This window comes from Marmota monax, unplaced genomic scaffold, assembly GCF_021218885.2.
Source record: "Marmota monax isolate L192 unplaced genomic scaffold, Marmota_monax_Labrador192_F-V1.1 WCK01_AAM20220418_F8-fsc00098, whole genome shotgun sequence".
Classification (NCBI taxonomy): domain Eukaryota; kingdom Metazoa; phylum Chordata; class Mammalia; order Rodentia; family Sciuridae; genus Marmota; species Marmota monax.
Window position 1 is genome coordinate 5,818,560 of NW_026694639.1, and position 16,290 is coordinate 5,834,849.

The 16,290-nt window shown below is 35.8% G+C and overlaps 1 protein-coding gene across 9 annotated transcripts in view; it reads left to right on the top strand.

Moving 5' to 3' along the window:
- Trdmt1 (tRNA aspartic acid methyltransferase 1) overlaps positions 1-16,290 on the top strand; it is a 61,510-nt gene that overhangs the window by 1,334 nt on the left and 43,886 nt on the right. Inside the window, exon 1 of one of the 9 annotated variants that reach the window (XM_046423057.2) lies at positions 7,491-7,584. The exons of 3 other annotated variants lie outside the window; for them this stretch is intronic. In XM_046423057.2, the coding sequence (XP_046279013.1) occupies positions 7,515-7,584 (70 nt within the window). In that variant the 5' untranslated portion in view covers positions 7,491-7,514. Of the gene's footprint in view, positions 1-7,490; positions 7,585-8,919; positions 10,210-10,656; positions 10,689-16,290 lie in introns of those variants that run through there. 5 more of the 9 variants (XM_046423059.2, XM_046423058.2, XM_046423064.2 and 2 more) reach the window with 5 other exon arrangements.

A 16,290-nucleotide genomic window follows, 5' to 3' on the forward strand; every position in this document is an offset into this window, starting at 1 on the left:
TTAGAGAGGGGCAATCCAGATGACTAGGATATTATGAAATATATTGGCTTCATTCTGAAATTGTAGAAGAATCTCTTTTGTGAGTAAATGCATACTTTTCCTTTTTAGGACATAAATTCAACTCAGATTTATAAAATCCTATAGGATTCTTGTATTCTGTTGACTTGGCTGACTCATTTGTCTCTTGAGACCCATTTCAGACAACTGAAAACCATAAGTGTTGCCACTCTCCATGGATTATCTCATCTGTGTGAAGGAAGTAAGAGAATTTTGAAGCATTTTGATTACTGAGAAATGCAGAGCATAAGGATCAAAAGTGATTAACATAAACACTGATGATAAAGAAGTAGATTTGATACAAAAATTGTGTAGATTTGATACAAAAATTAGTTGTTTATTTTAATTTCTCTTTGATAGATGTGCCTTTTGGTGCTGACTCAGTCATATACGAGCTGTTTGATTTTAGACAAATCACAATTAAAAAAATTTTTTTTAGTTGTAGCAGTACCTTTGTTTTTTTATATGTGGTACTGAGGATGGAACCTACTGCCTCACACATGCAAGGCAAGCACTCTACCACTGAGCCACAACCCCCACCCCAACAAATCACAATTTTTAAGAGCTTTTTCACTTTCTTCATCTAAAGCATCATGTTGATAATGCCTACTTACAGGATTATTGTGAAAATAACGTTAGGTTAGTATGAAAATGCAGCTTTTAAAAATCGAACATACCATTTTTAAGTATTGTTGTTGTGATTGTTGTTATTTTGTGTCTGGGTTGAGAAAATTTCATGATTGTTGACATGATGACATCACCTGGGAGTGTAGAATAAGTATGCACATCAGCAGATTTTAAGGTTACAAAAAAATAGTTATGTTTATTTGTCTTCTAATGCTCCACTGAAGGAATGTTTCCATTTTCTCATGAAATGGGGGAAATCCACACGTTTTTATTAAAGAAAGCAAGTCTGATATTTTGTATCCTTTGAATTGAAAGACTATATTTCATTCTTTCAGGGAAAATGGGGGGACTACTGGGTTAAATTTTCAGCAAAAATAGCAGACACATGATAGGAGTACAGATCATAATAAATAAAACTATAATGTGTTTTTAAAAAGTGTCAAAAAACAATATGAATGGAAAGACTGGATATTTGGAGAAAAGTTCAGTCTTAAAACCTCATTTTACATCCTACATGAAAATAAATTTTAAAAATAAGAACATGTAGGCAAATTTGGCTCATTTAAAAAATAAATGACAAAAATTAAATTATGATTATTCATAAGAAACACATTATTACTTCATCACAAAAGGATGTATATCACAAGTAATTGACAAAAGAAAAAAATTCAGGTGACAATAATTAACCCTCAATACTAATCAGTAATGGTAAATAAAAAATAATACACTGTTTTTGGCTCACTGCTCATGACAGTGCAGAGGGTGAGCATTCTCTGGCACTGCTGATGGGATTTTGGGCTCTGGTCTTTCTGGAAACCAGTTTCAAGAACTCAGGTTATAATTATAAGTCTTTACCTAGGAACCCCACTTGTAGACTCTATCTGAAGAACATATTAGCAGCTTTGAATGTTAAATTTGTGTCATTTGTTTTACCCCTCACCATCAGCATGTATTCTCTTTAAAATTCAGAAAAAATAAAAATAAATTTAAAAGTCACAGGTCTCTTTGGTATGTCTAATGAAAAACAGAACTGATAATGTTAAAATACTAGATGAGAGGACTCATATTTATATAGGATGGATCTGCAATAATGTTCTGATTAAAAGATAATTAGTGGTAAATAGGTCTGGTAAAAGACAATTAGTGCAAATATTAAAGGGAAAAACATGAAAATTCAGCCATGGGTATCTAATGTAGTTCTAATTTTCTTTGTTTATATATTTCTTCATTTTCTAAATTATGTGTTCTTGGTAAACATTTTCTTATTAGAAAAATTGAGAAACAATGGTCAGAAGATTCTTACAATTGGATTGGGCTCCCAATATTCTGAGCTTTACTGATTATTATTACTTTACTGCTTATCAGGACCCTCTCACTTCTGGTAATATTTTAAAAATTGTTTTCCAAATAGTAATGTCTTGCCCTAGAAGGGACAAATGATATGATTCAACTGCGATGTTAAGTTTTGGATTTTAAAACTATAAACTACAAGGATTTATACAATATGGTCTTTGTTGCATCTTTTTCCACCCTACTTTAGAATGTAGTCCTAAAATGAAAGGAATAAAAGAGAATGTGATATGTGGATTCCTGACATTCTTTCCTAACCGGAATCATTTTTAAAACTCCTAATGTGGAATTCTTCCTTCAAGTATTTGCCAACTCTTTTTTCTTTTTTTTATTTGATAACTTGTAGGTTTTTTAAAAATAAAGCTGGTGCTATCTTTTTATTTTCCTTTTTTATACATGTGATTATGTGATTTGCAAATATATGTTAATTTATAAACATGAAGTTTTTCTTTTTTTCTTCATTAAAAAAACTGAATATCCAAAAAGAAAAGCTGATAGGTCTAAAACTGATTAATAAACATTTTAATTATTTATAATTCTTTGAAACTTAAAAGCCTAGATTGTCTTATTAGTGATACCACCCTACTAGTAAAATGTACTTTTGCCATCAATTGAAATATAGCCTATTTTAGCCACTCAGTATTTTTTTGAGAGACTAAACATAGAACAAGTTCCTTTGGGGAATTTAGATATTTTAGCTTAGCAATAGTTACCCTACATGGAAATGAAACACTCATGGTCTGTCTGCAGGAAAAAGTTTAGCTCTGTAAAATAAGGGTTGATAGATTCTGCATTCCAAGTATGAAGTGAGAGTTTGGGGAATCGGTGTGCTTGTATTAGACTCTAAAACTGACTTTGAAAGCTGATAAGTTACCTTAACAATTTAGAATAAGTATAGGGTTTTTTTCTTATGTAGACAGAATAGATTGATTGTAGTTCCAGGGAACTATTATTACATTTTAGTTATTTTAATCATGATTGGATCATATGCAGATTATTCTAAGTGATACTCTCATGCAACTAATCTAGTCCTAAATAAACAGGGCTAGAAAAAATCTTGTATGTATGTCCTTTACTTTTGTATTGTAGTTTATCATTCTAATGATGTAGCAATTAAAAACAGAATCAGACTATGAAGAAGAATAAGGAGTTCATGGAGTTTGAATATTTATTTCCTTTTCTTAATATTGATAGTTCTGGATTGTATGTTTTGGTTCCCTCCAGCAGTTCTGAGTGGGTGAATTACTAGGCAAAAGTAGCAAAGTAACAACAGCTCTCCTATTGTCCCAGCATGGGCTATGTTTGCCCACATGGAAGAATGAAAGCTGTGATAGAAATCGATGAAGAAATAAATCTTGTTGTGTAATATGCAAACTGATCTCATGTTAATACACTCCTTTTGAAAGCATACTAGACTTTCCTCTATTAGAAAAGAATGGGTTGTATCTTATGTTTTGACAAAGTTGTTCAGAAAATTGGAAGAAAAAATTATTTAGTGTTTTAGGCATATTATTGATCATATCTATGTATTTATCATCCATATCTATGAATTACATATGTATAAAATTGAGTACAAGCAGCTACCTTTTTAGCAAATATTATCTATTCGTAGGAGAACTGAGTATTTGAAGCAAGAAGCAAGATTCATATTAACCCATCTGATTCTAAGGGCCATGTTCATTGCACTGTATTAGGCTGTCTTTGCTAGAGTGATTGGCAGAAGAGCTATCACACATGCTGCTAATTAGTCTGTGGGATTGTTCCTCTTTTACTATGCAATGTTAACCTTTTTTTGTCTGACCTCTATAACATGCATTGCTTTGTTGGCGTTGGTTTGCTTAATAGATCTCAAAAGTTGCCCTCAGTTCTCAGGTCAGCCTGTTATCAGGAAGCAATGTGATCTCCATCCTAGAGCTACTTTAGATTCCTGGCTTTGCTTCTGTGTCAAGGGGCCCAGCAGGCCTGGGTCCACTGAGCCTACTCAGCATGTTTTGTATTATGTTATGGCAAAGCCAGCAATTGACAGACCTCTAGAGGGAACTGAGCTGACTTCTTCCACCTAGCTGTGACACCAGACAAAATAGTAAAACTTTCTGGATCTCCAGGTCTTCATCTTTAAAACAGATTACATGAAATCAGTGATTTATGATATAGGTCTTTTGGGGAGAAAGCCATAGGGATTGATGGGGAATAGGAGGTAATCTAGCATTATTCTGGGCCCACTACCATCCATGCTTAAACAACAAAGCAGTTAGTATTTGTGTGCATGGGACCTTGCACTTGTTCTATGTCTCCATCTTTCTTGGCTCTGATTCTAGATGAGGTTGTGTTTGAACAAAAGTTTTGGGAAAAAAAGAGTTGGGAAAACACTGGACCAAATAGTTCTTAAGGTTCCTTGTGAAAGCAGTTTTAAACAAAGACCCTCACTATATTTTTTAAAAATATTTTTTAGTTGTAGATGGATAAAATGCCTTTAATTAATTAATTAATTAATTTTTACAGGGTGCTGAGGATTGAACCCAGTGTCTCACATGTGCTAGGCAGGCTCTCAACCACTGAGCTGTAACCCCAGCCCCAAAAGACCCCCACTATCTTTAATTTGAGTAAAATATAATCTTTAAGATTGAGGCGAAACCGTTTTGAATGAGAAATTTAAAAAATAATCTCAAAGAGCAAAATCATGGCAAGATATCAGGCAGGCTGCATGGTATTTATGTGTTTCAGTAGAAAATTAAAATAAAAGTTCCTCTTGCTTCTGTTAAAAGCATTCTTTTTCTTCTGGGGTAAGTATGAGATAACATTAGTCCCAGTTGGAGGTCACTAGAATATTCTTTTTCAATAGAAAAGTACTACTCCTTGAAGAAACCAGAAAGTTTACTTTCCATCTGTTCTCTTTCTCTTGAAAGTTTATCATGCCGCTGACAAAACACATCTGCTCTTTCCTGTTTCTTTCCTGTTGTGACAGTCGATCAAAAAGGTAACTAGATGCTAGAGAAAGGGAAGGAGTTTTGATGCAAAATTTGCTTTATTTGAGTTCCTTTTACTCCTATTTTGGGGTTCTTATTTTAAATCAGTGTTCAAAATGAATTATTAAGCTGTTTGTAGACATTTTGGCACAGTTTCTTTATGGAAGTCCTAGACATAAAGGTGGTAACTTGGAGACCATCATTCTAGAGTGGTTTTGCCCAGGAGAACATTCTGTGATATGGAAATACTCTCTGTGTTAAGTAACAGGGTAGCCAGTAGCCACTTGTGACTGTTGAGCACTTGAATCTACCCAGTATGACTGCTGAACTAAATTTTTTGTTAATTAAATTAAGTCATCAGATGTGGGTAGTGGCTCTTCTATTGTAAAGGTTAGCTCTAGAGAATCAATGAAAATTTTGATCAACAATCGGTGAAATTAGTAAAAAGTCCTATGCTTAGGAAATAAAAGACATCCCCCACTTTTAAAATACTATTGACAATTTATGGTTTGAAATAGATTTAATTTTTTTTTTAAATTTTGATTGAATATTTCTTCAGTGCCTGGCACATAAAACAGTTAACAAATGACTATGCTTTTAGTAGTATCCTCCACCTCCATGCCAGGTCAGCTTAATTTCAATTAGGAGGTGTCTCTTACTACCTATGGAACAGTCTGTCTTTGACTTCCTGTGTTTTCACACTCAGCATCTTCTCAGCAAGGTCTGTGGATTCCAGTTTCCAGTTTTACTCCACCCTGGCCCAAGCCCAGGCTACTCCTGAACACCCACAACAAGGCCCACCCTTTCCTAGAGCCCTTAGACTGTCGCTAACTGGACCATTCTATAGACTGACGATTTGATCTTGTTCAGGGCCCAATGTTCAGTTTTGGCTCCTAAAATGAGCATCACCGAACTGGAGTATAACTAACATAAAAGATTGGATTCATGTCACATCAGAGTTGAAGGGACCATTACATTAGTCCTCCTTTATCCTTGGGAGATATGCTCCAAGACTCCCAGTGGATGCCTAAAATCATGGGTAGTACTGAACTCAAAATATAATGTGGGGGCTGGGGATGTGGCTCAAGTGGTAACACGCTTGCCTGGCATGCGCAGGGCACTGGGTTCGATCCTCAGCACCACATAAAAATAAAATAAAGACGTTGTGGCCACCAAAAACTAAAAAATAAATATTAAAAAATTCCCTCTCTCTTTCTAAAAAATATAATGTATTTTTTTCATATATACACACCTGTGATAAAGTTAAAAGTTAAGAACAGATAAAGATTAATAACAATAATAACAAAATAGAACAATTATAATGATATGCTGTAATAAAATTGTCAGCATCACTATTTTTGTGCTTTGGGGCTGCAGTGAAGTAAAATAAAGGTTACTGAACACAAGCATGGCAATATTTTAACAGTCTATCTGATAATCAAGGTGTCAATGGCAGGTAGCATGTCAAACATGGATATACCAGACAAAGGACTGTCAAGGGCAGGATGGAATGGGACTGCACAAGATTTCATGTTGTTACTCAGAATAATACATAATTTAAAACACTGTTTTTGGAGAATTCCATTTAATATTTTTGGACCCCAGCTGACTGGAGGTAACTGAAACTGCAGAAAGTAAAACAGCAGATAAGGAGGGGCTACTGTATATAGAAACTATTCAATAAGCATACAGCTATTTATATTCTGGTATGCACCAGGCAAAGTGCTTTTGATCCTCATTTAATCTTTTCAGCAATCTCATGCCCTATTTATTTGTGTATTTTAGAGTTATGCTCAGGCTCAGAGAGGCTAAGTGACTTAACCCAAGTCACCCAGGTAAGAAGTAGAGACCTGTGATTCATATCTACATTCTGGCTCTTGAGCTTGTGCATTTAGTTATAACATAATGCATTATAAAATAGAGTTTTAAAAGTCAGTACAGAGTGCAAGACTAAAAGGAATTGAGTTTATTGATTATAAAGAACAGTTTTCTAATAACTCAAGGTCTTCACCATAAAATTGCTCACTCTGGGTAGTACCCTCATTAGCTACTTGAATGCCTGTGTTTTTAATGCTCACATATCAGTAACTTGGTAGAAAGAGTTCTTAAATACATATTCAGGAGCTCATGAATAGCACATGCGTGCTAGGGACCTTTTCAATTCTAATTTCTTCTGATTATAATTTGTCTCTCAAGGACATTTATTATCAATTTATTCCATATGATGAGCTTTCATTTTCCATGAAATTCATAAAGATGATTCTTTTTTTCTATGTAAAACCAGAATGGAATTTATTACCTAAACTGGCAGAAGGAGGGTACTCTCTCTCACTGTAGGTGAACTTGTAGAGGAATCCAATTCATATTTCACTGAGGAATAAAAAATGACCTGGGATCATGGAAACCCTAAGGTGATTGCCAAAAGTATTTTAAACAGATCTATTTAATTTTGTTAAGATAATAATGACAGGCAGGAGAGGAAGAAGGAAATGACACTGGATTCCAAGTTGCAGGATGTGTCCTTCTATAACTGAGAGTGCTGCTATTATTTCAATATTCATCTTGGTATTACGAAGTGCTCTTGGTGAGTTCTGATATGCTTGCTTTATATGTGCCTTCATTTTCTATGGATTCACTAACATTTTTATTTCTTAAAAATGCATTTTATGTTTTAAGAGAAAATACACTGAATATGCTAAAATCTAATTTTGATAGTTGTATTTTCGAAAATGTGTTGACTTTCTCTTATTAGAAATAAGCACTATTGGAAATGCTGTTAAGGATAACTTTATGGGAAACAAGGGGGTTAGATAGTTTTTTTCTCCCCTATGAACATTCTAGATTCAGTTTGGGAAGAAAAATAAGTCAATATATGTTCTCTTTTCCCCCCCCTCTATTTGTTCATCTTATCTTTCTTCTCAGCTGCTCCCCATTGTGCCAACCCTCCTGGTTCTCTTCCTAAATCACACAGTTTGTACCAGTAATTGGAAGAGAGTGCATGTAATCCAAGGAATCCTAACTTGTACAGATACTTTCATGGAGATAGTTATAAATTATGATTATGCAGAAAGCTTTTTCTTGAAAATTTTATCACATATGAAGAACTTTAGAGAGAATATATCACAATAAGAGATGATGTGGCTCATCGGAGCTGTAAACAGATTTAGAAGGAACTGAAAGAATTTAGTATAGGAACAGGGAGGAACCCGTGTTTTCAGCAAAGGAGGGAGATTGAGAAAACTGAATGAGTTAAGATGTCTAGCCTGGGAATCTAAAAGGAAGGCTCCACTTGAAGTGCAGGTGTTAAAGAAGGTTAGGAGATTTCTAGGTAAGGTAACGAATATCAGCAAGGAAAGAGGCAGAGAAGTGACAGGTGTGTCTAGGGAATGCTGATCAACTTAGTTTACAACAGAGTTCAAGAAAGGGAGAAATCAAAGGAAGAAAAGTAAGTTCCAGGCTACATTGCAAAGACCCTCAAGTATCAGATTTAATACTTAAATACTAGCCTGTGCAGGGATGGTGGTTTAGCCCCCTTTCTTTTAGGAGGTTGGTATTTTTTATCAGCTGTGCCACATATGTATGTACTGTTCCCTCCTACAAGGGAAGGCTCTCCATTGTATGTTTTGATTTATAATGCAATGCTGAACAAATTCTAGGTTTATTTAATATACTGGTTGTTGACTATATATAAATCTCTGGCACTATCAAGCCCCCTTTATACTTTATGTGCTGATAATTGTTTATGGTGTTAATATCATATAATAAATATCATAACAGTTTGTTTCATGCATTATATGTATGTTGTATATATATTTGTGTATATATGTATAGTTTTTTGAATTTTTTAAAAACTATATTTGTTTAAGGCAGATAAAAAATCTTTCTAGATATTTAATTTGAACAGACACTTATCATGGGGCCAAAAAAAGAACTTATTTTTTCAAATACTAAACCTACCATGGAATCTTGGATCTGCAATACGCTCAGCACTCATCTTTTCCTTCCTTCCCCTTTATTTCACAGATGAGACAACACCACTTATCTCAAACTCACAATCAGTTACTGGCAATGCCAAGGCTAAAATTCAGTTTTCTGGTATCTTTCTACCATACAAACACTTCTTATCTGAAATAAGTGACCAATAAAACCAAAACATTTAAAGGCTAACATATATTTGCAATTTAAAAAGTTAATTTCATAGATCACATCAAAATGGATGAGTCAGTTCTATAATTCATATATAGTAGTAATATTTTTTGTTAATATTATATTAGCAGGCATGCAAAGTTTCTAACAAATCATTTTCTCTACAAGTAGTACCTCTAAATTTATCTTAACAAAGGTTAACCTGTGGCAGTTTGGAGAACAAACAGAAGGACATTCTCTTCACCATGAGAATGTTTCCTCTTCCTCTTTCCTGGCTACTTATCTTAGTTTATAATAGAACCTCTACCACTTGATCACAAGGACCATCCTGGAGAGTCAAGGCCCTAGTTCCTGGAAGCTCATAGTGCAGAGAACTATTAAGAACAATGTATCCTATATGGGCTTATTTCCCAAGCTATTAATGACGACAATAAACATCTTTGGAGTTACCGTCACACATTCAGTGTTCTGCTTCTCATTCTAGAAGCTTCTCTAGACAAGAGGCTGGTCTGATTTATCTGCATCATCCCAGCAGGCAGTTGCAGCCACACCACTGAGTAGGTGGTACTGCTCAAAATTAGTAGAAGGAATGTTTGGACACTTCAGACTTCCAAGGGGCAGAAAAATAGCCCGCCTGAAAAACAATTTGTTCTGGATTCACTCTGAAGGCAAGGCAGTTTTTCACTCCTCTACTGAGCTCCGGGTTTCTTTCCCACTCAAGGCCACGGAAAACAATCAGTGAAGACTGAGCGTCAGTCAGGCTCCGGAATGGCTGCTATTCGCTTGGAAGCCTTATAGTTTTCCGTACTTTGTTTCCCCCTCCTGACCTCTGCCAAGTCCCCAGGCCCCGCTCTGCCCAGTAAAGTTCTGAGCCCAGCGACAGCGTCGGGGGAACCGAAAAACCGCGGAACCAGAGGCAGAAGGAGCGGTGGGGGCGGCGGGAGCAGGAGTGGAAGGACCGGCAGGCCTAGCTCCCACGCGGCGGCGGCGGCTGGGGGAATGGAGCCCTTGCGGGTCCTTGAGCTGTACAGTGGCATTGGTGGCATGCACCACGCACTGAGAGGTGAGAAAGGCCGAATGCTTTCTGGAATGAATCTAGGACGCTTGTTGGTGCCTCGGCGCCGAGGCGGGACAGAGCGGCGAGGCGCTAGGGGCGGAGACGGAGTTGAGGCGGCGCTTGGTTGCCCAGGAAACCGGCGGCTGCGACGCCCCCGCCCGCCCCTCCAGGCGGAGACTCCCTTTTCCAGGGCCCCACGTTGGTCGCTAGGGCAGGCCCTGAGCCCCCAGGGACCCAAGTTTGTGAGGTCGCTTTCTCTAGGCTGTAAAGTCGAATTAAAATGGAGCCGACCAAGGTCGGGGGAGGGGCGAGCCCTTTCCCTGGTGCCTGCCCCACTTCTACACGTGCTGTCGCCTTGCATGGTCTTTTATCTTGGGGGAAGTCCAAGTGGGAGGGGCGGGGTCGAGCAGGATGCTAGCTAGGATTCAAGGTAAAAGTTGGCGCATACTAACTAGGACTGTGGGGAAACCCAGAGGGGAAACCTGGTGAGTCTGTGGAATCTTCTCCAGCCCTACATTTAGATGCCAGAGATCTGAGTTCAAAGTAGAGTTCAAATTTTGTTGCACTGGGTTCCTTTCTTAAATGTTTTGGAACCCGTTTCCTGGTTTTTAAAAGTGTGAAACTGTTCTTTCAGAGAGGAATTGTGAGGATTAAAGATAAAATGTGTCAAGTGCTTATTAGCGTAGGGTACCTTGTAGCCTCTCAAACTATTGTCATTCTACTTACCTCTTTCCTTTTGAGTCCTTTAATTTCTTTGGTGCTAGATTTACTTTTGATAATATTCACTTAAAATTGATTGAGTGCCTATTTTGTGGTAAGTACTGTAGGGTGGACACTGGGATATGGAGTGACAAACTTCGAACCTGCACATTTGTTTATTTTTTGCGGTGCTGGGAATTGAACCCAAGGCCTCTTGCAATGCATGTTTATTCTTACCTTACTAAGGCAACCACAAAACTGAAGCTTCCCTGTTTCCCTTTGCAGTATCAAGGGTAATGAGACGCTTTAACTGACAGTGTTTAATGGATGGAGTATATAGATTTTCTGAGCAGATATTGAGTTTTAGTACTTTATTTTTATTTATTTATTTTTATGTGATGCTGAAGATGAAACCCAGTGCCTCACACATGTAGGCAAGTGCTCTACTACTGAAACACAACCTCAGCCCAGATATGAGTTTTGAGTCTAGACTCACCTCAGAGTTTCTCACTCCATCTTCTTTTCATCTGCCATATCTGAATTAATCCGGGGCCTTTTCAGAGAGGCCTACTCTGTGACCCTGTGATTCAAAGTAGTCTTCCTGCCCTCCCTACTTCTTTGCTCTCCAGGACTTTGGTTTGAGATTTACATATGAAGGATATCTACTCAATCCTATTGATGCAAATGTTTTCCTAGCATTTGTTTGTCTTCCAATGTGCACTTATTTAATGTACCAAAGTTTTAAATTTATCTGTAATAAAATACATTGCTCCCTTCCAAGTGATTTATAAATAATAATGAAAACTATAGCAATGGCAGCTAACTTTAACTTTTATTAATGATTTCTAAATGTCACAACCTGGTCTAAGTATGTAATAATGCTAGTTAGTGGTAAAACCAGTATTCTAACCTATGTCTCTCAGACCTTTATAACATGCTGTGTTGCCATTGTTCTGGTTTGATCCACTATCCTTGTTCTATACTTTGAATAATAGTAAAAAGCAGCAAAATGGGAATAATATTGAGCAACAGTTTGGGCTGATTTGTAGGTAATGTTTTTAATGGATTTTTTTTATTGTGGTAAAGTATATATAGTGCAAAATATATTATTATAAATATTTTTAAAATCTTCAATTAAATTGTATTAACTGACTCAAATGTTGTGCAACCATTACCAATTATCAGTTTCCAAAACTTTTTCATGGTCCCAAACAGAAGCTGAAAGATATTCCATTGTAGGTATATACAATTTTGTTTATCCATTCAATCAGATTGATGGAAAGTTGAGTTGTTTCAACCCGTTAACTGTGTGAATAATGCTGCTTGGAATATTGGTGTATAAGTATCCTTTTGAATCCTTTGACTCTCAGTTCTTTTGGGTTATAACCTAAGAATGGAATTGCTAAATCATATCTTCTTTTTAGTTCTTTGAGGAACCACCAGATTTTTCCACAGCAGCTGCATAATTTTACATTTCCAACAACAATTCATGAGGGTTCCATTTTATCCTGACATCTATTTGTTTTACATTCTTTTAAATACTATCCATAATAATGCATATGCATTGATATTTCATTATGATTTTGATTTGTATTTTCTTAATAACTAAAAATGTTAGGATTCTTTCATGTGCTTATTGGAAATTTGCATATCCTCCTTTGGGAAATATATACTAAAGTCTTTGGCCCATGTTGTATTTTTTTTTTAGTTGTATGTAGAAGTTCTTTATATATTTTAGATATTAATCCCTTGTCAAATATATAATTCACATTTTCTTATATTACTGAATCTTAATAGAGTATGTTTAATTTCTTTAACAACACTGATTTTCTTCTAACCCAGTGAACATTTTAATAACAGTAAAAATTTCATCCTTATTAGTGTATGCAAAATGCTGTTATATTGTTGTAGTCACTATATAGTGCTTTGTATTTTCTAAATTTCATTTTACTTTATTATATATCTGCATGCCCATGTATTTACATGTCCACATGTGCTATTCCTCTCTGTTCTTGTGTAGCCTGTTACACAGTACTGTACTGTGACAGGTTCTCCTTATATGACTATCAAGTTTATTATTGAATAGATAATCATTCTGACATTATTTTGATAAAACTATAGTCATCATCATTATTTTATATCATACACAGTTCTTAGTAGCAAACCATAGAAGTCACTGTCTGTTTAACATAAGCAGAAACATAATTAAAGGACACTGGGAAGCTCACAGAATTAACAGGACACACACGTTACAAACAGGTTAGATCATCAGGAGCACTGCTCAAACCACACTCTGGGGATTGCCCTAGTAAAGCTCTATACTTACATCGCACTTTGCATCAGCAATTCTGGAGACTGGATGCCATAAATGCCAATGAACTTGTGTCCTTAAAAGTGGATATTTCTACCATCTTCTTCACCAAAAAGATGGATTTTCTCATTTACTTCCTCACATTGCTACTTTCAAAGGGAGGTCTTACAGGATTGCAAGTGGTTTGTGGGTACTAGATCCCTCTGCCACACAAAGCTGGGAATGTGAATTCTGTCTTCTGTTTTGAGAAGCAAGGACCCATATGGGGAAAAATTTTCAAACATAGGCATAGATTCTAGAGTGCAACAAGCATAACTCATCTACTACATTCTTATATACATAATACTCATTTATAGGGATACTTAGTATGCTCTTAGATCTTTCCTTCCTCCCTCCCTCCCTCCTCCCTTCCTTCCTTCTATAGAAGAATGAACCCAGGGGTGCTTAACCACTGAGCCACATCCCCAGTCCTTTTAAATATTTTATGTAGAGACAGTGTCTCACTTAAGTTGCTCAGGGCTTCACTAAGTTGCTGAGGCCGACTTTGAACTTGCTATTCTCCTGCCTCAGCCTCCCAAGCTGCTGGGATTACAGGCATTAGCCACCATGCCTGGCCACTCTTAGATATTATACCCGTATAATCTATGAAATTTTGGTTAGTGAGCTGGGTGTGGTGGTGCATTCCTGTAATGCAGAGACTCAGGAGGCTGAGGCAGGATGATCAAAAGTTTAATGCTAGCCTTGACAACTTAATGAAATCCTGTCTCAAAATATAAAACAAAAGGAGCTGGAGATGTAGCTCAGTGATAAAGCAACCCTGGGTTCAATCCTCAGTATGGGGAAAAAAAAGTGAAAAAATCTTGATTAATGAGAATCATTTGTTTGAAAATATCTCTTTATAGAACAGTGTAAGAAATAGTATCATGGAATATATATCAGTGGAGAATGCAAGGATACCTATAAATATATGCAAATAAGATTCTATAGTTTTCTCATTTTAAAATTAGTGGCAGGAGAAGAGTAAGATACAGTTTAAGGTGGCTAATAAAGGCAAGCTCTAGCTGGACAGTTATATAGTCAAACACTGGAAACACTCTTAAAACACAAAGAAGTTCAGCTCCCTCAAATAATTTCTGAAGATTTTCCATGGTATTGGTTTTGAGTTTTAGTCATGTAATATCATCTTTAGCAAGAATTGCTCAGCCTTTATATGGTATGATAAAGTGCTAAGCCTCTCACTTGCCATTCATTAGTTGCTAAACTTCCAAATCTCTTTTTTCTTTGTTTCTTAATGCCTTATATACTGGAGATTCCCATCACCCACTCTGTGATTAGGTATATTTATAAGTGATTCAGGCAAGTGCATTGTCGTGAAGTGTTTTTCTGTGTAGATCTGTGTGTCACCTAATGATATTATTGAAACATAGTTTGTTAAGGAGTTTGAATTGCTTGATTTTAAATTATATTTGCCTTTGGGATTGTAAATTTTTTCTTTTTATGTCTATTTTCCCATTGTTGCTGTTATATTGCTTGTCAGATTTAAAGCGAAGCAAAATATAACTGGTCCATTTAAAAATATTTATCATTTGTAGTTCATAAATATAGTTACTCCCTCAGTGCTGACAAATAGATAACAACATTTAATTTATTTTAGGGCCTATCTAGTGTTAAGTTTTTTAGGGGTCTCAATAATTAGTGCCCCTCTTCTTGGTTATGAATAAGTTGAGAAATAAGACTAAGGCAAATAGGAAATTAAACTCATGTCATTTTTATTACTAATAAATGTTGAATTAGAAGATGTAGCTTAGTAACCAAATGGGTCATCTAATATCGAACTAATAGTTAAGCAGCAGTAGGCACAACTGAAAGGTCCAATCAGATCCCATGTTTCCTGTGGATATCTTATTCCCAAGAGGGAATGGGAGAAGAACTCTACCTCCACATTTTACTTTATCTTTGCCAAATGCTTCTAGGAATCCTTCAGGTGTTAGGGATTTCTATTTAACAAATTCTACCATTCTTTTTAGTATCTGGTACTTAAACAATCTCTGACAATCATTTATAGTGCCAAATAATTGAAAACAATTTTGTACAGTATTTATGTAAGATACTTTGTGACAGAGGTAATTTAGTAAGTCTGCCAGTTTAAGAGCACAGTTCTGTAGTCAGAAGACTTTGATACCTGTATGTCTGCACTTATTAGCTATTACACATAGTGCAGTTTCTTCTTCTAAAAAATGGGAGCATGATAATATGTATCTCAAGGGGGAGTTATGTGATTATAAATTTATGTTTTAAAAAAGCCCTGGAATAGTGCTTAGAATGTAGTAAGGACTCAATATGTTAAAGTTATAGAAAGTTGATATGTGTTATTTAAAATTGCCTCTAGAAGAAACTATTTAATATTTGAAGTTGTTGAAGACTGTTCAGGCTAAATTTTAATTACATAGGAATAGATTGGTCAGGGAAAGAATTATTTATAACCATAAATGATGATAAAAAATGAATGTGAACAGGTAAAAGAGACAGCAGTGAGGAGAGCAGACTGTTTTGTTTTACCCTCTTGATTCTCTAAAAAGCTTACTTTTCTGCTATGTGAAAGTTCTCACCTATGTCTACTTCCTGTTTATTTCCCTGGCCTCCCTTCCAGAGCTTTCTGAATTACTCCATATGTTTCTCTGAGTGATAAAAAATCTTGCCATTATTTAGGAATCAGAATGATCTGCCACATGGTAATTGTGTGACTCCTGGGACATTCTTTAACCTTTCTCAGCCTAAGTACCTTATCTGTGAGATGGATATGTGCTGTAGGAGTTAAATAAAATGTAACATTTTATTACAAATAAATTACAAGCAAATGTTAGTTCTTTTCTATTTTCTACATTGTTTTGTGACTGGCTTCATTGTTAGGTTTCCTCATTGTTAAAATTAGGATAATAATCCTAACTTTATATGGTGTAGTGAAGCAAGATGTGCTTAAAGTTCTGTACACATTAGTTCCTGATATATAATATGTAGTAATACATAGTGATGTCACTTATAAAATTGACCATTTTCATATGCTTATGATTTGTATG